The 22,116-nt window shown below is 54.4% G+C and overlaps 1 protein-coding gene across 2 annotated transcripts in view; it reads left to right on the top strand.

Moving 5' to 3' along the window:
* The window catches only part of ADCY3 (adenylate cyclase 3), a 94,481-nt gene that overhangs the window by 62,293 nt on the left and 10,072 nt on the right, over nucleotides 1-22,116 (top strand). The window contains exons 3-12 of one of the 2 annotated variants that reach the window (XM_084624720.1): nucleotides 4,631-4,761; nucleotides 6,969-7,080; nucleotides 9,489-9,616; nucleotides 11,311-11,469; nucleotides 14,296-14,458; nucleotides 14,989-15,108; nucleotides 15,600-15,742; nucleotides 17,023-17,184; nucleotides 19,306-19,393; nucleotides 20,499-20,615. In XM_084624720.1, coding sequence (XP_084480846.1) covers nucleotides 4,631-4,761; nucleotides 6,969-7,080; nucleotides 9,489-9,616; nucleotides 11,311-11,469; nucleotides 14,296-14,458; nucleotides 14,989-15,108; nucleotides 15,600-15,742; nucleotides 17,023-17,184; nucleotides 19,306-19,393; nucleotides 20,499-20,615 — 1,323 coding nt within the window. The remainder of the gene's footprint in view (nucleotides 1-4,630; nucleotides 4,762-6,968; nucleotides 7,081-9,488; nucleotides 9,617-11,310; nucleotides 11,470-14,295; nucleotides 14,459-14,988; nucleotides 15,109-15,599; nucleotides 15,743-17,022; nucleotides 17,185-19,305; nucleotides 19,394-20,498; nucleotides 20,616-22,116) is intronic. The other variant, XM_084624721.1, reaches the window with a different exon arrangement.

The raw sequence follows: 22,116 nt of genomic DNA on the forward strand, positions 1-22,116 counted from the left end.
GAGTAAGTTGCAGAGGATGCAGTGGGGTTAATTTGATCATTCTCAGCTGCTGAGGTTTTAATGAGGATGATTTTCTCAGTGATTCAACAATCCAGATACAGTTAGGAAATAACAGGGAGGTGCTAAACTGGGCAGGACTCCTCCACGTTAGGGAAACAGCTGGCTCTGGCTACTGAGCTTGGGCTTTCATGCCTAGGACACAGGATCAAACGCCGCCCAAGGTAGTAGTGACCCAAGTACCTTCACCTCAGGTGGCTGTGGAATGGGCTGGATATTCTTAACCTAGTTTCTATTGCACATGTAAATATAACACACAAACACCCATCACAACTGGCCCCTTGTGAGCTAAGCAGAGAAGCTACTGATTGAATGAGTCTGGAGAAGTAGCTCCCAATCCACCCCTAGAGAGGTCTCTCCAAGACATGGTAGGAGGAGCTTTGCCTTTGTGCCCATCACTTTAGCACCTGGGCACCCCTCCTTTTGTCTAACCAGATGGCATTCTTGTGGCGGCAATAATTGCTCGGAGTATGTGGGTCACTAGGCTAAATGTGACACGCCACACACCAAAATGTCAACCGGATTTGAAAATAGACTCGCTAATTCCATCTAAAATTAGCTCCTTCTGGCAAAAAACATAACAAAAAACTCCAGGAGTGGCTTCCAAAACTGGATGCTGGGAGCTGCTTTCATGCACGTGTCCAGTCTGGTCCCTGATGTCTCTGTGACGGAAATCTGCTAGTATAGTCACCTTATAGTATGATTATTTGCAGCGTCCGAAGGTGAGCGAAACACTTCTCAGAGCAGATACGATGCACATGCTCCCCGCACACAAAAGCTCACAGTCTGATTTGACACAGGACTTGATCCAGACAGGCTGTGTGGTCTAGTGGCTAGGCCAGTGGACTGGGAGCCAGGAAATGTAGGTTCTATTCCTGGCTCAGTCACTGACGTGATGTGAAGCAAATCCCTTCTTCTTCCACCTTTTGTCTCTTCATACTGTAAGATCTTGGGAGCAGGCATTGTCTTTCACTGAGTGTCTGTACAGCACCTACCACAACAGAGCCCGGATTTTGGGGTGCAAATAATAATACTAGGGACTGGAATCTTCTCCAGAGGAAAGCGATAGAAGCCCCATGACTGGAGGCATTTGAAACTGGACTCGACAAGGGACCGTAAGGAGAAGCTGTGCCGTTGACCCTGCAAGATGGTGTGTTCCAGGAGAGACCAAATCGTGAGACACCCCTGGTTTCCGAGAATCTCTGACAGAAGTGAATCTGCCTGATCTGGATGCACTGCCCGTGCTGAGGACCTGAGTGGTCTGTGTATGGAGGTAGAGCTTTTAGCCTCTGAATGCCCCATGGTGCCCTGCACTGAGGAGCTTCCCTGTGCACCAGCTGCCTGTAGAGATTGCTTTGGCCACTCAGTCAGAGTCAGTGGCTTGGCAGCATCCTTGATAGTCAAGTACGTGTGTACGGTGTGCTGGCTGTTCAGTCCCTGGTAGTACATAGCAGAGGCTCCGTGCTCCTGTTAGCTCTACCTCGATTGATCGTGGCTGGTTCTGGGCAGTTCTTTGAATTTCCCGTCTGGTCCACTGTGGGGAGAAAGGGAGGGGCTGCTTTCCTGGGTGACATCATGTAACTGCTCTCCTCTGTTTCGCATGGCGGGGCAGTTGGCTCCTGCCCATCCCTGCACCAGCTGGACTCAGAAACTCTCTGCTGGGTCCCGCTGAGCTTTGAACGGAGCTCGGGCTGAGATGCCGGATGCCGCATACGCCCTGATATCCTATTGCGCTGTGGGGCGTCTATTGCGGTGAGATGGGTAGAGCTCCTGGCATCAGCGGGCAGGGGTGCGGGCTGCAGAATGTGGCCAATATTCAGATGACACAGCAAGCTATTCAATCCACCCATCCCTACTGGAGGGTCCATTGATCTGGTCGGTTGTAGCAGGTGTTTCCAACATCTCTTATCAGTTTGGTTGGTTGACTGAGCGCCCAGTGTTGCACAGTCGGCCATGTTCATCCCAGGTGAGGATATATTCAGCTCAGTATTCAGGAGTCTCAAATACATTTACATATCCGGGGTCCATTGTGCTAGGTTCCCTAATCAGAGACAGCCCTGAACAGCTTACAATCTAAACAGAGAAAGCATGGGAGAAATGAAGTGTTGTTATCCCCTTTTTACAGGTGAGTCACTTAGGCACAGAGAGATAATGGGTCTGTCTACACTGCACATTACACCTGGGTTCTGACTCAGGCTTGAGTACAAGCCCCACTTCCATCCACACATAAATCAGTCTCACTTGGGTCAGTCAGCACTCAGCTCCTAGGCTTCTGCTAGGGGGATGGGTCAGATCCCAAGTCCCGCTCTGACACAGGTTGAAGCTCTCTCCTCCTGCAGTGTGGACACAGCTCAAGCCACAGACCTGAGTCAGAAGGTCTGTGTAGTGCAGTGTGGACACATTAGCAAGGCTACGAGACCCAGGTATACAATGCACTGTGGATGCTCAAGCCCAGGGTAGGAAACCCCAAATCCACAAGCCTGGGTCCCACAGACCCAGTGTAGACATACCCTAAGTGACTTGACCGAGGTCACACAGTGAGTCTGTGTCAGAGCTCTGAGTCTAATGCCTTTACCATGAAACCATCCTTCCTAATTTTAAGGCTTTAAATTAAACTGCAAGCTTTTGGGGCAGGGACTACCTTTTTATTCCACGTGCGTACAGTGCGCAGCACAGTGGGGCCTTGATCCCTGACAGGTGCCTTTAGACACCACTGTAATATGATATCAGCAAAATATTAATAACAGCATTGCTGATGTGTCATAAAACGCCCCCATCCACCAACCACAAATTCCAAAGCAATCAATTCTTCATCAGATGACAGCTCCTCCCCCAGCCAAAGCGCCAAATCTTTGTGTCTTGTAACCCATCCTGATAGAGGCTAAACCCATCTTCCTCTAGCCTGTGGCTTCCTTCATGGTTCAGTGATGGAAGTTCCTGTGTTTCTGTAGCCAGTGCCGAGGGTTAGGTTGGCTGGAAAGCTGTTCGTGACCATGGTCCGTCCTACTTCCTCCCTCTTGCCTGCCAGAGATTGCTCCCTTAGTGGCTGAAATGTAAACCTGCCCACGTGTCTGGCACTCTTTGGAGTTCCAGCCACGGGGTGTGACCAGAGTGGAATTCTGGCTTTGAAACTGCATCCGGTGTCCCTGGGCAGGAGATTACTGTCAAGAGGCTGTTTCTGCTAGGATTAGCAAGGGCTGCATAACATGCCCCAAATCAGCGCTCAGCTCAGGAGACAACACACTGCCCCTTTGTCCAGCCTGGCGATGAGCCTGGACCAAAAGGAGCTTGTGGCTTCAATTCATTTCCCCTTGTCTGCTAGGGCATGTCACAAAAAGAGCCCCCATAGCAAGGCAAGATGGAGTTCCTGCTAGTCACCGCACCTCGTAATGTGGTACTTGGGCGTGAGATCTCTGGGGCAGGGACCTCGGGCCAGATTCTGGCTCCTGCTGCTGTGCATATATGTGGCAACACAAAAGCAGCCAGAAAGCTGGCTTAGCCTGAGATTTGCTGGAGGGTGTGGAAATCTCCCGGTGGCCAAGGGCCAGGAATAGCCTGAATCCAGGGTGGCTTGCACTAAAAACCGAAGTTTGTTGGACTGGAGGCAGTAGCGGACACCGCTAGAGGGGAACAGAGCATCGCGCAATGTTAATGTTAATTCCCATTGCCAGCAGCTTGGCTGGAGGGGTATAAATGAGCGAGCGGGCGGTTGTGGCCCAGCATGGCATTTCCGTAAGGAGAGCCAAAACCCAGGGTCAATTCCCATTGGAGTCAGTAGGCCTGATCTTGTACCTGTTGAGATCGAGGGTGGGGGGTTGCCATTCACTGCAGCAGGAGCAAGTGGGGAGGGGTCTCGCCAGACTAGCCACTGAATCAGGACTTTGGGATTTGGCCTGAGGGTGCGGACGCAGGGAGTGTACAGTGCCAATGCCATGAGGTAAAGCAGGAGGAGCTGGACAGTGTGTGAGTTTTTATGCTGCGGTGTGTTAAGCGGTGGAGCCTGGTTTGTATCCAGTTCCCCCAAACACACACTCTTCTTGCTGCCCTGCTCATTTTCACTGCGTCAGTGGGGTCTAGTCTCTAGTGGACAGAGCACTGCACTGGGGCTCAGGAGACCTTGGGTCTATTCCTGACTCTGCCACTGGCCTGTTGGCTCTCCTTGGGCAAGTCACTTCCTGTTCTGGGCCTCAGTTTCCCCATGTGTAAAATGGGGATAATGATGCTGACCTCCTTTGTAAAGCACATTGAGATCTGCTGCTGAAAAGTGCTAGGGGGTATATTATTACTATGGGTCGTTATCACAGCAGCAGACTGGCACATCTGGGCCTTGCCACAAGGCACACTGCCCATCCCAGAGGTGCAGCTAGTCACAGCTGCTTGGGCTGGCTTGATCTGTGTGAGTGCATTATGCCGGCCAATTGTGTAATTGAACCCTGGGGATTTCTGTTGTGGCTACGAGTCTAAATGAATCCGCTTGGCTGGCAGCCCTGTCCTGACACCTGCTGAGCCTACAGGGCTTTGCTTTGATCTGCCCTGAGCTCTGATTATCCTCTTCCTCTTCCCTCCACCTCAGGAACGGCTGATGCTTTCCATCCTGCCCAAGCACGTGGCAGATGAGATGCTAAAGGATATGAAGAAGGACCCGAGCCAGAAAGAGATGCAGCAGTTTAACACCATGTACATGTACCGCCATGAGAATGTCAGGTAAAGGACATGCCTTGCTCCATGGGTAGAGGGTGGATCTCCATGTGAGACATCACTTTTATCACGGTCACTTTGTCTACACTCAATTCAGTGATGAAAAATGTGCATTGGAAGGAATAATATGAATGACCTGTGTGCTTGTCTGGGGGGTTACATTAATTGTAACCACGCAGGGGAAAAACCTGGACTCCGTAGCGTCCAGGGCTCAGCGTCACAAGGCACACGAGATGTTCGGCTGCACAAAGAGTGGGATGAAGGATAAGACCGAGGCTCTTTTGATGCCATTCTGTAAAGCAGTGGGGTATGCGCCCCTGCTGCACTGTGTCCGGTTCTGGTCACCCCCTCTGCCAAAGGAGGACAGAGCAGAAACAGAGGGAATTCAGAGATGGGCAACAAGTATGATTAGGGGCCTGGGCAGATGTTGGGCTGAGGAGTGACGGGAAGGATTGGGGTGGTGTGATTGGGAGAGGAGATGAGTAAGGAGGGACACGACCGGGGTACACTGAGGTTGCTGACTGGTCTCTCCAGCCCAAGAAGGACTGATATCATCACACACAGAGTCTGGATCAGGCCCTTTCTCTCAAGGCTCCATGGATCCGTGGCAGCAAGAATCTTCAGCAAAACCCCCAAATAAGCAGTTCAGCATAAACCCAACAGCTAAACCAGGTCCTTTTTCCTGGCCCAGCAGCTGTGCCAGAGTTTTACTCCACCAGGCAGTCCTGCCCCCGTCCTCCTAGTCTAGAGGCTATCTGCCTGGGAGTCCCCCTGCTCCAGGCCCTGCCACCAGAGCCAGTCTCCTGCCTGTAGCTCTCCCGCCCCCCTGAGCTCTGTCAGCTTTATGGCAATCAGGTGTTCATCAGACAGTCACTTGGGCTCTGCCTCAGAACAGGGCTGGAGGGCCCCAGGCTCCCTGGCCTTTAAAGGGGCAGCCCACCCTGTTACATAGATGAAATAAGGAATGGGGTAGAGGAGGTATACTGGGCACTCAGCCATAATGCAAGAACAAAGTGGCGTTCAATGAATTTGAAAGGCAGCTGGCTTAAAGCTGATAAAGGAGCTGGCTGTCCTATGCAATGTATAATTAACCAGTGGAACTCACCACCTCAAGGTGTCACCGAGAACACAAGCTTAGTAGGATTCCAAAAAAGACCAGACATTTGAGGACAATGAGAAAATTCACAGTTGGTAGGATGGGGAAAAAATGTGTAAGCAGGTATATAAACTCTCATGCTTCAGGGCATGCACCAACTGCCAAGTGACAGGGGTCAGGAAGAAATCCCCCCCCCACCCGCCGAGGAGGTGATTCCATTATCATCCCTGGTGGGGTTTCTTGCACCTTCGTCTGAAGCAGCTGGTGCAGGGCAGTGTCAGAGAGAGGATAATGGACTAGATCAGGGGTTCTCAAACTGGGGGTTGAGACTCCTCAGGGGGTTGCGAGGTTGTTAGATGGGGGGTCGCGAGCTGTCAACCTCCACCCCAAACCCCGCTTGCTTCCAGCATTTGTAATAGTGTTAAATATATTAAAAAGTGTTTTTAATTTATAAGGGGGATCGCACTCAGAGACTTGCTATGTGAAAGGGGTCACCAGTAAAAAAGTTTGAGAGCCACTGGACTAGATGAAGCTTGTCTGATCCACTAGGGCAGTTCTTACGTTCCTGGGAAAGCCCCAAGATTCCTTGGCATGAGGAGAACAGAGTGGGATATTTCACAGTAAGAAAGCTGTGGAGAATAAACTGCAGGGAAAAATCCTACCCTGGACTGCCTCAGATCTACTAGGTCTTCAGCATCGCTGCTGCCTCTGATTCTGGCTTTCTCCGCATTCCTCTGAGTGGCCATTACAGCCCTGTCATCTGTATGGTGCTGCCACTGACCCAATGACACCAGACTGGCAAGTCTCCCTATGGGCAGCTGGATGGCTACAGGAGGAGCGGGGAGGTCTCCATTGTTCCTGAGTGGAGGCCGGCTCTGGGCGATAGTCCCATTGTCACAATTTCCCAAGGGTCATGGTAGAGTCTCTGTCACTGGCAATTTGTAAACCAGGACTGGCTGCTTTTCTAGCAGATCTCCTCTAGGAATTATTTGGGGGCAGTTCTCTGGCCTGTGCTACACAGGGGGTCAGACTAGATGATCACTATGGTCTTCCTTCTGGCCTTGGACTCTGTGAAACCAACTCATGTTTTCTGGCTTGTGTTCTCTTCTTCTCCCAGCATCCTCTTTGCTGACATAGTTGGCTTCACCCAGCTGTCATCCTCCTGCAGCGCCCATGAGCTGGTGAAGCTGCTGAATGAGCTCTTTGCCCGCTTCGACAAACTGGCAGCGGTACGTACGCCCACGCAGCGCCTGTCAGTCTGGACGCTCTGGTTCACAACCGGCTCCGCAGCAAACGCAAGCCTCGCAGGAGGTCACAGCTTCTCTGCCACCCGAGTCTCCCCGGGGCTCAGCAGGGTCTGGGAATGCTGTGGTGGCAGAGTAAGCAGGCTTCGCTCCTTGCCCACGGGAGGAGCTGTGCGGGTGAGCTCCAGAGGGGGTCACGTCTGCCCATCCCCCTGCAGAGTGAGGCTCACCGAGACGTGAGGCCTAGGCCTTGCACCTGGTCACCTCAGGCTCCACTTGGCGGTGTGTGAACCTTGCTGCCACACGATGGCTGTTAGCTGGGTTACGTGTAGTGAGTTTGGTGGGTCTGAGCCAAGTTCCCTGTGGCCAGGGGTTTGCATAGCGAAACCTGCCACCGCTCTGGACACCATTAGCCCCCGTGGCGGTGGTGGCCTCTGTGTAAAGGCCAAGGGCTGAATGAGTCTTGGAGACTGAACTCCCCTTTGACTCCTCCAGGGCAAGCGGGAGGCTTGCTGAGTGGAGGAGCACCGCGGCTGCCTGGACTTTGTTGGTTTGGGGGATAAATAGGGGGCCCCTGGGCTGCCACTGCATCCCTGAGACCAAGGAAAGGTTCAGCCTGTGGAGGACTAGCCCCAAAGTGAGCGCCAGGAGCAGCCCGGGCCTGCCTGCACAGGGAGAAGTGCCCTCCCTGGGGTGCCTGACTCCCGCAGGCCTCACCCTCAGTAATGTCACACAGACTGCAAAAAGGGGCCTTAAAGTGGGTGCAAAAGGCTCCCTCGCCAGTGCAGAGCTGGTGTAAGGGCCCCTCACTAGCCCTGCTCCCAGCAGATCAGGGCTGTGTCTGGAGTGCAGTGTAACATGGCCATTCGCTGTTCCCTAGAGGCCAGGGAAGCTGACTGACCAGAGGCTGCTCTAAGTTACACTGGGGGCTGGGCAGGGCCCTTCATGGCCCCAGAATACAGGGAGTGCAGCGGTGGTTAAAAGTTACCTTAGCCCCTCCATGCTTGCCCCCCTGAGTGTAACTGAGAATCTAGCCCTGCAGCCCCGGTGGGGCTATTTTCCCAGCAGCACTGAGCTGTGCCTTGCTGCCGGGAGAACTGGCCGCTACCCTTATCCTTGGGGGAGGGAGAGGAATGGAAAATGAGTTTACTTCTGCATGGCCTGGGGTTGAGTGTCCTTGGACTCAGGTCAAACCCTGCGCCTGCTGCTGCATGGGAAAGCACTGTGGGTGTGAAGCATGTCAAGCAGCAGAGTGGGAAGGGGAGATGGAGGAAAGCCACGTTAACCATAAAGGGAGAGACATTTTCATTTCATTTCAACCTAACCTAAATTCTGAGTCAGTTACCGGGAAGGGGAGCGAAAGGGGGAACAGGAGAGAGACAGAGAGGGAGGGAGAGTTGGCGAGGTCAGTAACAAAGGAATTCGGAGAGAGGAGAGCAGTGCTGAAAGAGGAAGTGGAAGGAGGAAAACCAGAGACCCAATTTCACCCTTGTGAATCCAGACTGGCACTTGCTTTTACACTGGGGTAACTGGGAGCAGAAGTTTGCCTGTATATGTGTTGTGCGTTGCTCAGAACACGACAGATAGTTAGCCCAGCCCCTGCCACAGGGAGCACGGGGAATTCATAACACACTAAAGCCAGTCACTGTAACCTCGTGATGAGCTGAATCAAGTCAGAGCAGTGCAGCCTGGGGGCAGGTCTGCCCCAGCCCCTGTGCATAGCACAGCCTGGGGGCAGGTCAGTGCCTTTCCCAAACAGTGGAGAAGGGCAGGCCACGACCAACGTTGCTGATGAGGTAGGAGATCAGCATTGCCAACCCCAAATGTTCAAAAATCCTGAGTCTGGCTCACCAGAAATCACACAAGTGGCTTTAAACTCATGAGATTGTGTAAAAATAAGAGATTTGGTGTTCTTTTTATTTGTCTTCTGCTTTTTGAGCCTTTAGGGTGCCCTGGGGTCACATTTGGAAGTTTTCTCCACAGCCACAAGGGTTAGAAACTTAATTTTTCTGTAAGAACGAAGGCTGAAGTCATCACACATCCCCCTGACTCCAGGAGCTGGGGCTTTACAGGAAACAATAATTATTTTGAGATTCCTGACAAAATCATGAGAGTTGGCAGCACTGGGATATTCACAGAACAGTGCTGGACTGCTGGGCGGAAAGTGTGGGGCTGGGGTGTTTCCCTCAGGGTGGAGATGGAAGGATTTGGGTGTACGTGAGCGGAGAGACCCTGGCTCCAGGGGCAGTGTGGAAGGAGGTGCAGGGAGAGGCCAGGCAGACACAAGGGCTGGCAGAGCATAGAGGGGGGTAGCCCAGAGATGTAGGTAGGAGCCTCTCTCCCAGCCATAACCATGTGGAGGTCACATGTTGTGCTTCCCCCTGCTCTCTCAGAAACACCACCAGCTGCGCATCAAGATCCTCGGAGACTGCTATTACTGTATCTGTGGGCTGCCGGACTACCGCGAGGACCACGCCGCCTGCTCCATCATGATGGGACTGGCCATGGTGGAAGCCATATCGTAAGCGCCACTCCCTTCGTCCCTTACTCTTTGTTCTCGAGATAGATAAGCACTTCCCCGGCCCCGTCGCTTCCCTGTAAACGAGCAGCGCTCTCGGGGCTCCTTTAGCCTGTTCTGCATCATGACGTCGGGTCCACCCATCACGCCTCTTCCCTCCCCATGGCCAGTGATGTCTGTTATCGGTGCTCTGGGCCGATGGCACCTTTGTCCCGTTGTGACTTTGGGAGTGCGTGCTTGTGTGTGTTTAGATGTGCAGCCTTCATTTTGTGCCAACAAAGTTGGCTGTATGTGATTTCCCTGTTGTGTTTTTTAAAGGATTGAAGAAGGGGGCGGGGGGAAACAAGACTGAATTAAAAAAAAAGTCCCCTTGCTTTAGTGTTGTGGGGTTGTACAAGTGTGCAGCACCCTAGGGTTTGAATTTGAGTGTGCACGTACACACAAAAACTAGCGGTAGCATATACAGAGCTGTGGTAACTACAAGATGGGATTTTTAGGGGAAGAGATGGGATTTTCAAAGGGTTTGTCCACCTAAATCTTCTAAGTGCCTTTGAAAATCCCAGCCTAGGTACTTCAGGACTCCCTAACCAGTGATTAGGGCACTAGCCTTGGATTTTGGAGATCTGAGTTCAAGTCTTTGCTCTGCCACAGCTGCCCTGTATGACCTAGGGCAAGTCACTTACCCTTTCCTGTGCCTCAGTTTTCCATCTGTGTGGTGGGGTTCATAGCCAGGCCTTGCCTTACTAGGGTATTTGGAGGATAAATACATTGAAAATTGCTAACTGCCCAGACAGGATGGGGCCAGATATATACCTAATGTGGAAAAAGTGGTATTTTTACCCCTGACCTATAACTGAAAAACATCTGAAGAGATTTTTTGCCCCAAAATTCACCTTTGAGCTGAGAGCAGGGATTGAAAATTTCAGCCAAAAGAGAGATTTATTGAAAGCTTTGAACAAGGGTTAGTTGTGGGAGCTATAATGAAAGCTGGCTTGCAACTTCAGCTGCAGGAATGAGGATCCCTAGGGGCATGTGGCCTGTTGGTTAGAGCAGAGATCTACGTGTCAGGAGTGCTGGGTTCTGGTCCGGACTCTCCTGCTAACTCACTGTATGACACTGGGGAAGTGCCTGTCTGTAAAATGGGATTAATGAGAGGTAACATGTTCAAAGGCATCTGAAGTGAGTTAGGACGTTCCTTTGACGTTCAAGTCATGTGGGTGTTTTTGATCAGGTTGCCTGATACCCACCACGTGAGGAAGGTGGGTTGTGAGGGTTAGTTCACTAATGTGCATAAAGCACTTTGAGATCCTTGGGCAAAGCGTACGCAGGAAGGACAAACTGTCGTTAGAGCTTTCACGCTGCAAAAGCAGTAGGGCCGTATTTGCAGCTGGAGCAAACTGGTGGAACGCCACGGGCTTCACAGGAGGTCTGTGACTTTACACCAGAGGAAGATCTGGCCCCAAGCGTGTCTGCACAGGAATGTGTCAGCAGGGGCCGGACTCCGCTAGACCAGCATCAACCCAGAGTAACTCCCGTGTCTTTGGTGGGGCCTCTCCCGGTTGGATCTGTCCCAGTATCTCTGAATGCTGCTGAATGCCCTGCCAGGGTGTGGGGGTGAGGCTCAGCTGGGGGACTTAGCTGCTGAGACGTGGATCCAGCGACCTCTCTGTGTGACCCCTGCTCTCCCTCTCCCAAAGCTACGTGCGAGAGAAGACCAAAACGGACGTGGACATGCGGGTGGGGGTCCACAGCGGCACAGTGCTGGGTGGCGTGCTGGGCCAGAAGCGCTGGCAGTATGATGTGTGGTCCACAGATGTCACGGTGGCTAACAAGATGGAGGCCGGTGGCATCCCTGGGTGAGTGTCTCCAGGTGGACGGACAGCCCAGGCTGAGCCTTAGCAGGGGGGTGGGGAAGCCTGCAGCGGCTAGACAGCATCAGGGCCAAAGGGGTGTCGGTCCATCTCCGTCCACTAGCCCTGCCATTCACCTTAAACATGTCCTGTGTCTCCACTGTTCCAGCCCTGTGATGTGGCTTGTTTTGGGGTCCCTCTGGCTAACCTCGCTGGCGGAGTGCACAGCACTCTGTGTCCTCAGCCTCCAGCTGAGGTGATGTCAGTGCCGGTTCTGACCCAGTGCTTCACCGACGGCGGGCAAGAGCGTGAAACCCCATGAGTAAGGCTACGTTTTAGTCATGGGTATTTTTAGTAAAAGTCATGAACAGGTCACAGGCCGTGAACAAAAATTCACGGCCCATGACCTTTACTATATATCCATTCACGGCCCGTGACCTGTCCCTGACTTTTACTATATATCCCTAACTAACACTTGGGCCAGGGGGCTGCGGGTGCTCTGAGGGGGCAGTCTGCGGGTGCTGGGGGGGGTGGTCTGGGACCCCCGCTGATGCTGTGGGGGAGGCGACGTGCGATCCGGGAGCCCTGCTGGTGCTGGAGGGGAAAGGGGGGGCGGCACACTGCCCGAGACCCCCACTGGTGTTGGGGGTGAGGGTTGGTGGGGCTGGAAGGCTCCCTACCTGTCTCTGACTGACATGTCCGTGCAGCTCCTAGGGGAAGGGGCAGCCATGGGGGCACCGGGCTGCTCCCACCACAAGCACCGGCTCTGCAGTTCCCTTTGGCCGGGAACTGCAGAGCCCCCTGGCCCCTCTGCCTAGGAGCTGCAGGGACATGCCGGTGGGAGCCAGGTAGCCCCCCTCCCCAGGTAAGCGCCGCCCTGCATCCCAACCCCCTGCCCCCTCCCACACACCCAAACTGCTGCTGCTGGCCCAGGGGCTGCCCACCTGAGCCAGCACTGGCCACTGCAGAAGTCACAGAGGTCACGGAAAGTCACGAAATCCGTGACTTCGGTGACTTCCGTGACAGACACACAGCCTTACCCATCAGGGCACCGTCTGTCTCAGACTCACTGCATTCCCCTCCCCTCAGTCTTTGTTAATAACAACACCTAATGCTGTGCAGAGATAGGACTTGGCCCTGCCTCCATTCAACCCCCAGATAACAAACCCATTGGCTGCACTGGGAGCAAGATCCTGGCCAAAAATAGCAGAATCCTGATCCTGTCAGCTCCTCCCAAGCAAGAGCCGTTTCTAGGATCTGGCCAGTATTTGTCCTCTTGGGTCCCACCCAGTCCCATCTGCCACCCAGTGCAGGATTGGTCCCCAGGGCACCTCAGTAGGGTTTTGTGCAGTCAAGTTTTACATGTCCCAAGTGACATTCTTCCCCCTTCTTTGCCTGGCCTTCCGGTGTGATCTGATGGAGGGGCCAGGAGCTGGCAGAGACAGAAAGGTGGAGCCCATCAAGAGGGCAGGCTCGGGGAATCAGGACACTTTCCAGAAATCCCAGCTTGCCTTGCCCCCAGCAGCCAGAAGTGGCCCTAATAACCTAGCCAGGCTCCCATGTGGTAAACATCCCAGGGCCACATTTGGAGCCAGATGAAGTCAATGGGCTTAAATTCTTATAGAGTATTTCCCGGAGCCCCCCAACATGCTATAGAAGCCCCAGAGGGGTGGGAAATATTTACCAGAGCTCCACTCCAGACAGCTCTGGTGGAATTCAAGCCCAGGGAGTCACACGTGCTGCGTTTGTTTCAAGGGCAGTCCCTGTGGGCTGGGGGGTGGCCCATGGTAACCGGCAGGGCCTGGAGGAGCAGGGAGGTCTCCGGAAGGACGGTGACCCTGGTTTGGAAGCATTTCCTCTGTGGCTGGGCACCCTGCAGGCTTAGCTAAATCCAAATACCGCACAGCACACCCGGTCTTGTCACCGCTAAGAAATGACAGCCTTGGGGCAAGGAGCAGCCAAGTGTAGCCAGCTGGAAAGCCACAAGGGTAACAAATCTGCTTTCTCCGGCTGGGGTCAGCAGCAGTGCCCTCGATCTGCCTGGGTGGAGATGCTGGGATTGATTATTAATAACAAGAATAGCCATTTAGAAGGAGCAACCGCTCTGTGGCGCTGGGAAATCGTCGGAGACAGCCAGACGCCTTGGCAGGGATTCTGAGCAAACCTCAGCTTGGAACGCCCCCCACGTGGGCTCCAGATTTGGATTCCTTACCTGGCGACTCGAGCCAAATGGGGCCTCGTCGCAAGTAACTGGGGATGGTCCTGTGCAGAGGGTCCTGTGCAGAGGGATGTCGGATGCAGGGAGCGGGGGCTGACGTCGGCACCCTGTGGGCAAGGCGGGAGGTGTTCCATGCCCTGGCTCTTGCTGGCTGGCTGATTGCGCCCACCCACCCCAGGCGGGAGTTGGAAACAGCTTGTCAGCAGGCAGAGTGCTGTCTCCTTAGCAGGCCAGGCTGTTGTGAGCACACCAGCCCCTTGTTTCTGCCCCACTGCTGGGCTCCCAGATGGCTTCTGCTGCCCCTGTTCCCCACGGGTCAGGTCCCGGCTGCATCTGCCGCTATGCTTCCGCCTACCCCCCACCAAGACATGGGCCTTTGCTTTGCTCAGTCCATTCCCACCTTCCCCATGGAAACCAATCGCCGCTGGGACCCCGGGTTCTTTCTGGTAACGCAGTCCTGCCTCCTTCCCCAGTGGATGAAGGGGACGAGGGGCTTTGTGTGGATACCTCAATACCTTCGCAAGATGTTCTTCCTGAAACCTGCCTAGTTCTGCCCGGGCTGGCACGAAGGCAGCTGGGGCCTTACTGATGTCTTCTTCCCACCCGGCCCACAGGCGTGTGCATATCTCCCAGAGCACCATGGACTGCTTGAAAGGGGAGTTTGAGGTGGAGCCCGGTGAGGGGGGGTCAAGGTGCGAGTACCTGAAGGAGAAGGGGATCGTCACGTACCTCATTGTGGTGCCCAAGCAGCCCCTCAAGAACGGGATCAACGGAGTGGTGAGTGACCTTCCTCCTCCTCCAGCTCCTTTCATCTCCCCCGTTGGCACCTTCTGTTCCATGACCTGCCCTGGGCTCCGTTCTCCGGCTTGCGAAGCCCTGTCTCCGTCTCTGCCCTTCTCATGCATGCCAAGAGGTGTGAATACTTGGCCCCATCCTCCTCTCTCCTGGCTCCCCATTCCTGTGAGCCTCTGGTTCTAAAACCTTCAGCGCTCCTGTCCCTTTCCTAAAGAGACTTAATCCATCTCTGCCATCCGTAACTTCTACTGCTCCTTAATAACCACCCTACGTCTTCCTCTGCTCCAGTCACTCTCGTCCCTCCAAGACACCCCCTCCGCCCCCGTTCCTGAGCCACCCTTCCTCTTTCCCATATTGGTTGCCTCATGGGTGAATTTCACCTTATGCAGCGAGGCCAGCATGAGGCCTGGGCAGCATGGCCAGGAAACAGAACGCCGCATCCTGAGTCGTTCCCCCTTGTTATAGCCCTCACTCCTGATGGCTGAATTCCCACCTGCTCCTTTGTGTTCTAGAAGCTGTCCCTGACGTCCTCCCATGGGAACTCCCCGCTGCTGATCAACACCAAGGAGTGTAACGGCAGCATCAACACCACCTGCACCACGCCCGACGAGGCCGAGGAGCTGGACACCAGGGTGAGAGCCGCCCTGGGGAGAGGGGAGGCTGGGGAGGGGTACTGGAGCCCAGCAGCAGGGGCTGCCCCCGGGCATTTAGAGCCGCAGCAGGCTCGAGGGTGACCAGACAGGGCGGGTACTTGTTACCCCTGGGGTCTGATCACCCTGTAGAATTCTGACACAAGGAGAAGGGGGACAAGCACGTGGGCCTTGTACTTCTCTGCCAGGCTATGAATGGAACTGGCCACGGTGACCCTCCCCGTATGGGGGAAGGGGTGGGGTTCTACTAAGAATGAGGGGCCAGGTCCTCAGCTGGTGGAAATGGGCTCGGCTGCACGGAAGTCGGTGGAGCAAGGCCCATTTACACCTGCTGGGGATCTGGCCCAGGCTGGCCAGTGGCGTTCAAGAGGAGATGGCCTGTTTCTCAGGTCGCACTTCTGGTTTTGTCAGCCAGTAACCCCGGGGGTTTGCCTTCGTCTGACTCTCCCCCCCGCCCCCCTCCTCCCCCGCAGGTGGTGAACCCCTCCTTCCCCAACCCCCGGCGGCGCCTGCGCCTGCGAGACCTGGCCGAGAGAGTCGTCGACGCCTCGCAGAACGAGCAGGAGCTCAACAACCTGCTCAACGAAGCCCTGCTGGAGAGGGAGTCTGTGCAGGCGTGAGTGGTCCCAGCCCCTCCATGTCGGGGGGGCTCCCCAGTGCAGCCCGGCTACAGGGACCCAGTCCCAGCCCCTCCATGTCAGGGGAGGCTCCCCAGTGCAGCCCAGCTACAGGGACCGAGTCCCAGCCCCTCCATGTCAGGGGAGGCTCCCCAGTGCATCCCGGCTACAGGGACCCAGTCCCAGCCCCGCTGGGTCACCGGGGGCTCCCCAGTGCAGCCCGGCTACAGGGACCCAGTCCCAGCCCCTCCATGTCGGGGGGGCTCCCCAGTGCAGCCCGGCTACAGGGACCCAGTCCCAGCCCCTCCATGTCGGGGGGGCTCCCCAGTGCAGCCCGGCTACAGGGACCCAGTCCCAGCCCCCCTGGGTCACGGGGTGCTCCCCAGTGCAGCCCAGCTACAGGGACCCAGTCCCAGCCCCGCTGGGTCACCGGGGGCTCCCCAGTGCAGCCCAGCTACAGGGACCCAGTCCCAGCCCCACTGGGTCACCGGGGGCTCCCCAGTGCAGCCCAGCTACAGGGACCCAGTCCCAGCCCCCCTGGGTCACGGGGTGCTCCCCAGTGCAGCCCAGCTACAGGGACCCAGTCCCAGCCCCGCTGGGTCACCGGGGGCTCCCCAGTGCAGCCCAGCTACAGGGACCCAGTCCCAGCCCCACTGGGTCACTGGGGGCTCCCCAGTGCAGCCCAGCTACAGGGACCCAGTCCCAGCCCCTCCATGTCAGGGGAGGCTCCCCAGTGCAGCCCAGCTACAGGGACCCAGTCCCAGCCCCACTGGGTCACCGGGGGCTCCCCAGTGCAGCCCTGCTGGGACCTGCCCAGCCACCTCAAACCTGCCGTAGTGTCCTCCTCAGCCCAGAGACTAACTGAGCTGCAATGGATCTGCTCTCCTTTCACCGCTAATGGGGGTTACATGCACTGCGTATTAGCCAGCCCAGCGGTGCCCTGGGAACAAGGGCCGGGTACGGTGTGTGTCTCAAACAGCACCAGGATGCCATTGATTGAAGGTGCTGTTCCCCTACCTCCCCCTGTGGGGGCTGTACCCTTTGCCCCCAGATACCCTGTCCTCTCCCTCAAATCCTCTTCCTCTCTCCAGGATGCCACAGGGATCCTCTTCCTCTCCCCTCTCCCCGGGATGCTCTTTCCCACGGCCCTCGTTTCTTCCCTCATGGTGATGGCAATGCCCTTGCAGCAGCCCCCCAGCAGAGTAAGGACCCTCCCTCTCCTTTTCCCCTTTGCCCACGACCTCCAGCATCTCACCAGGGTTCGCGGTGTCTCCGGCAGGCTGAAGGGGAAGTACACCTACCGCCTCTCCATGCGTTTCATCAACCCGGAGATGGAGACGCGCTACTCTGTGGAGAAGGAGAAGCAGAGCGGGGCCGCCTTCAGCTGCTCCTGCATGGTGCTCTTCTTCACCGCCCTGGTAGAGATCTTAATCGATCCCTGGTGAGCAGGTCGATCTGGGCAAGGAGCAGGGGCTGTGTCTGTGCAGCCCCTGGAACAACAGGGCTCTGCGCTGGGTTGGGGGCCTCTAGGGCTGGGAAGGATTACCCTGCCCCACCCCTCACCCTGGGCAGAACTGTAGAGTGGGCCAGGTGCATCACTTCCTACACATATTCCCCCAGAGGCCTGGTTGATTCCCCCTGGGCTGGACTTGTGTGTGGCTGTATTCACCTGAGGTGCCCTAGAAACCCAGGGAGGCCGGGGTGAGCAGGCCTGGCCCCCAGAAGGTGTGTTTGGCAGGGAGATGGAGCAAACACAGCCCAGGCAGTGGCAGTTAAAGCTTCCCCAGCACCATCCTGCCCCAGCTCCTCAGCTCTGACCTAGAGCGACCAGCTCTTGGGAGACACTGGGCTTTCTCTCCACGGCCTGCGGAGTCCTTGCCCTCTGGGCTGAGACTGCCAGCCAGGATGCTGACTGCAGGGGTAGCCTATATAACGTGAACCCCAGATCCTCAGGGACTGGGCTGAGACCTGCCCCAAACTCATTTCACAGAGGCCACTCTACAGCCCATCAAGCGACATCTGTCTTGAATGACTCTTGCCAGGCTGCAGCAGGGACCGTGGGTATGGAGAGTTCCCTGGGCCCTCAGCCCCCAGGTTTTCCTCTTTTCTCTCTGGCTGCTCTTGGGCTCTCCCAGGAGCAGCACCTGTTCTGAGAGCAGCTGCCAGGGGATGTCGAGCCGGCCAGTGGGGCGGTTTGCCGGGCGAGAGCCGCCGGCTGTGAGAGCAGAGCCTCTGAGTGAAGCCTTAGCCACCCTGCTCAGAGCACAAAGCACTGCAGCTTGTCCTCACTACGTCCTATTAACGATCGCCTCTGCCCGCACTCCTGGGGAAGGGCAATCAAATAATGAATCGACGGGACCAAGTGACCGTGCAGTGCCAGCCTCCCTCCCTATCTGATTGTGGGCAGGTTGCCATGGGCATGCCCGGTGAGAACATGCATTTGCCATGCTGCTCCAGGGCTGGTACCCTGCCTCAAGCCTCGCAGGAAAGTGACTGTGTGGCCCTAATGCTTAAATCGTTAGCTCTCCAGGGCGTATCTCCCTATGTGTTCGGAAAGCCCTGGGAGCTACATGGCTGTTGTACGCCATCAGTGTTACCTGTTATTTCTTGAAGGGGAATGGCAAGTGGGAATGGGGCAAAGCCCAGAAATCGGCACTGCTGTGAAAAGCCCCTGGCTCTTCTGGCTTCACTAGAGCTCCCCTGAAGACCTTCTCTTTGGGACTGCAAGGTCCTTCCAGCAGGGGCTTTGTTTAGACATCTGTCCTGCACAGAACCACGCCCACTGTTGGTGCTTTGCAAATTCTTGTTGTCCACAGTGTTGCTACAGGGGGTGGGGATGCTGGAAAAGCCAGCCAGCTTTCACAGGAGTTGGAAGGATTTTTAGGAAGCTTAGTTAAAAAGTGTGTTGAAATAACATCCCCTCTTCTCCCCACACTCTCAGGGACTAATATGGGCCCTGTTCCTGTAGTATCCGAGCACTTCACAACCCTTCATGTAGTTATCCCTTCAGCAGCCCTGTTATCCCCATTGTACAGATGGGAAACTGAGGCACAGAAGGGTATGTGACTTGCCTATGATCACACCAAGTCTGTGGCTGAGCTGGGAATTAAACCCTTGTCTCCCAAGTCCCAGGCTAGCGCTTTGTCATCCTTTTGCTCTCATATATATTCCCCCTCAAGAGTTGGCCACAACACAGACCCTCTTCCACATCCGCTGGAGGAGTAGCCAATCTAGTTACTGGCTGCAAACAACATCCATTAGCTCCGTGTCTGCTTTGCCTTTTGAGAACATGGGCTTGGGAAGTGACCTGCAGCTTTCTCAGCCCCACGCTGGCTACGTTCTGTCCTCTGCTTGCGTTGCGCTGCCCGCTCTTCCTAGCCCTGCTGCAGGCTCTCTGCACTGTTCATGCTGGTGGTGCAGAACTGCGTGAAACGTACTCAGCAATCTAATGTTGCTGTGAAAAGCAGTGGAATCCTGTGTGAACCCACTGGGCTGTGTGGGTAGCACCGTCACTGGAATAACCTCCCACAGGGTTGTTTTTTGACTCTCTCTTTCTCTGCAGGCTGGTGGCCAATTATGTGACGTTTGTAACTGGAGAGATCCTGCTGCTCATCCTGACTCTCTGCTCTCTGGCCGCCATTTTCCCCAGGGTAAGAGACAGAGGACCTGCTCCTGAAAGGTGCTGAGCACCCGCGACTCCGAAGGAGTCAGTGGAAGCGGATGGAATCTGCCCTTCTCAACTGTGTGTCATAGGCCCCATATTGCTAATAGCTCATGGAGAGTCCCCTTTAGCTCTGGTCATAGAGGGAGGAACTTTTGCAGTAGGAGGGTCTGTCTCCACATGAGAACGGCCATAATGGGTCAGACCAAAGGTCCATCTAGCCCAGTATCCTGTCTTCTGACAGTGGCCAATGCCAGATGCTTCAGAAGGAATGAACAGAACAGGGAATCATCCAGTGACCCATCCCCTGTCACCCATTCCCAGCTTCTGGCAAACAGAGGCTAGAGACACCATCCCTGGCCATCCTGGCTAATATCCATTGAGGGACCTATCCTCCAATCCTTCATGTGCTGTGAAGTCCTTCGTGACCAAGGATTTGTTGAAATGTTGTAAAGATCAGTTCTACAAAAGCAGAAACATACTGAAACATGTTGGTGTCCTTGAGTTACTAGTTCCTCCCCCTTGACCAGCTGTTTCTCTTTGGCCGAGTATCCATCACTACATCCAACAATGCTGTGTAGGTATCTTAGCTGGATGTTTCTCCTAAAGCGATCGGCGCTGAACCAGTGAACTATGTTACCATTGTAATGCTCATCATTCAGCTGTGGGGTCAACCCCCCCCCCGCTGCTGAGGTGAATGGCGCAGTTCATACCTCTGTTGTTTTGGGCTGTCTGCAGATTCAGGAAGGCAGCACTGCTCTGTGTTTGGTAGGGTTCCTTCACAGGGGTAATGGCGAGAAAGTTAATTGAAAGCAGAGATTGTGGGCCACCCAATTTCAGCCAGGGGCACACCCTTCATCCAGAAAACGTGGGGTTCTGGAGATACTTGATGACAATGTAGACTGCTCTCACCACGGTGTGATGGGGGGTTAACAATTAGGTTCACATCCTCAAAGGCATTTAGACCTCTAAGTCCCATTGAAATGAGTGTTGACAAAGCACTTTGGTGCCAGGTACTTACAAGGTGCCCATCATTGTAGCCTCTGGGACGAAGGGTTGAGATTCACGTCATTAAAAACCTCTTCTCTTCATAGGTATTTCCCAAAAAACTCGTAGCCTTTTCCACTTGGATCGACAGGACCCGGTGGGCCCGGAACACATGGGCCATGTCAGCCATCTTTATCCTCACCATGGCTGACATTGTGGATATGGTGAGAACCCTCTCCCCTCCCCCTGCCGCCATTTTCCCTGCCAACTCACACCAGCACGTGAGGTTGCTCCATTGGGTGCCTCGGAAGAAAAGTCTATTGACATCCAAAATCAAATGCATGAGTACAAAATGGGGAATACCTGGCTGGAGGGTTGTACGGCTGAAAAGGATCCGGGGTTATAGTGAGTCACAGATTGAATCTGAGTCAACAATGTGATGCAGTTGTGAAAAAGGCTAATATCATTTGGGTGTGTATTAACAGGAGTGTCGCCTGTAAGACAGGGGAGGTAATTGTTCCACTGTACTTCGCACTGGTGAGGCCTCAGCTGGGGAACTGTCACTTTAAGAAAGATGTGGATAAACTGGAGAGATGTGGATAAACTAATAACTAGAACAGTGCGTCTCAACCAGGGGTTCACGTACCCTAGGCATATGCAGAGATCTTCCAGGGGGTACATTAGCTCATCTAAATATTTGCCTTGTTTCACAATGGGCTACATAAAAAGCACTAACAAAGTCAGTAGAAACGAAAATTTCATGCAGACAATGACTCGTTTTGTACACAGCTGTATTTATATTCTAATTGATTTACTTATAATTATATGGTAAAAAGGAGACAGTAAACAATTTTGCAGTCACAGTGCCCTGTGACACTTTTGTCTTTTTATGTCTGACTTTGTAAGCAAGCTGTTTTTAACTGAGGTGAAACTTGGGGGTACACAAGACAAATCAGACTCCTGAAAGGGGGACAGTAGTCTAGAAAGGTTGAGAGCCATTGCTTTAGAAAACCTGATCTATGAAGAAAGGTTAAAAAAGCTGGGCATATTTTAAGAAAAAAAGGCTAACTGGGACCTGACAACAGTCGTCCACTGTTAAGGGCTGTTATAAAGAGGAGGTGATCAATTGCTCTCCGTGTCCACTGGAGGTAGGACAAGGAGGAATGGGTTTAACCTGCAGCAAAGGAGATTTAGGTGAGATATTAGGAAAACCTTTCTAACTAAGGCCAGTTACTCTCTGGAACAGGCTTCCAATGGAGATGTGGAATCCCTATCATCGAAGGTTTTAAGACCAGGTTGGAAAACCCCTGTCCGGGATGGTCCAGGTTTACTTGGTCCTGCCTCTGCGCAATGGGCTGGACTCGATGACTTGTTGAGCTCCCTTCCAGCCTGGGAGGCCCATTAGCACCACTGGGTCCTGCGCAGCCCTGGAGTATCTTCATGCCTGGTCTGGGTTTGGACCACGGTGCCTATTTATAAACCTCTCGGTGTGGGTGGCTGACCCCATCCTGCCTGCACTGTTCCTGTCCCTAGCCCATGCAGGCAGGGAGCTCAAAATGCTATTACTCAGTTTATACGTCCGTTCTGACCTTCCCGTTCCGGGTGCGCCAATAATTGTTCAGAGCACCATGCCCTGCAGGCCATTAAACAAAAGTAGCAAAGATCGACAGCAGCCAGACATCGTTAGCAGTGTTATTAATGGGTGAATCCCGAGGGCCTGATGCC

This window comes from Lepidochelys olivacea, assembly GCF_965140295.1.
Source record: "Lepidochelys olivacea isolate rLepOli2 genome assembly, chromosome: 3".
Taxonomy (NCBI): domain Eukaryota; kingdom Metazoa; phylum Chordata; order Testudines; family Cheloniidae; genus Lepidochelys; species Lepidochelys olivacea.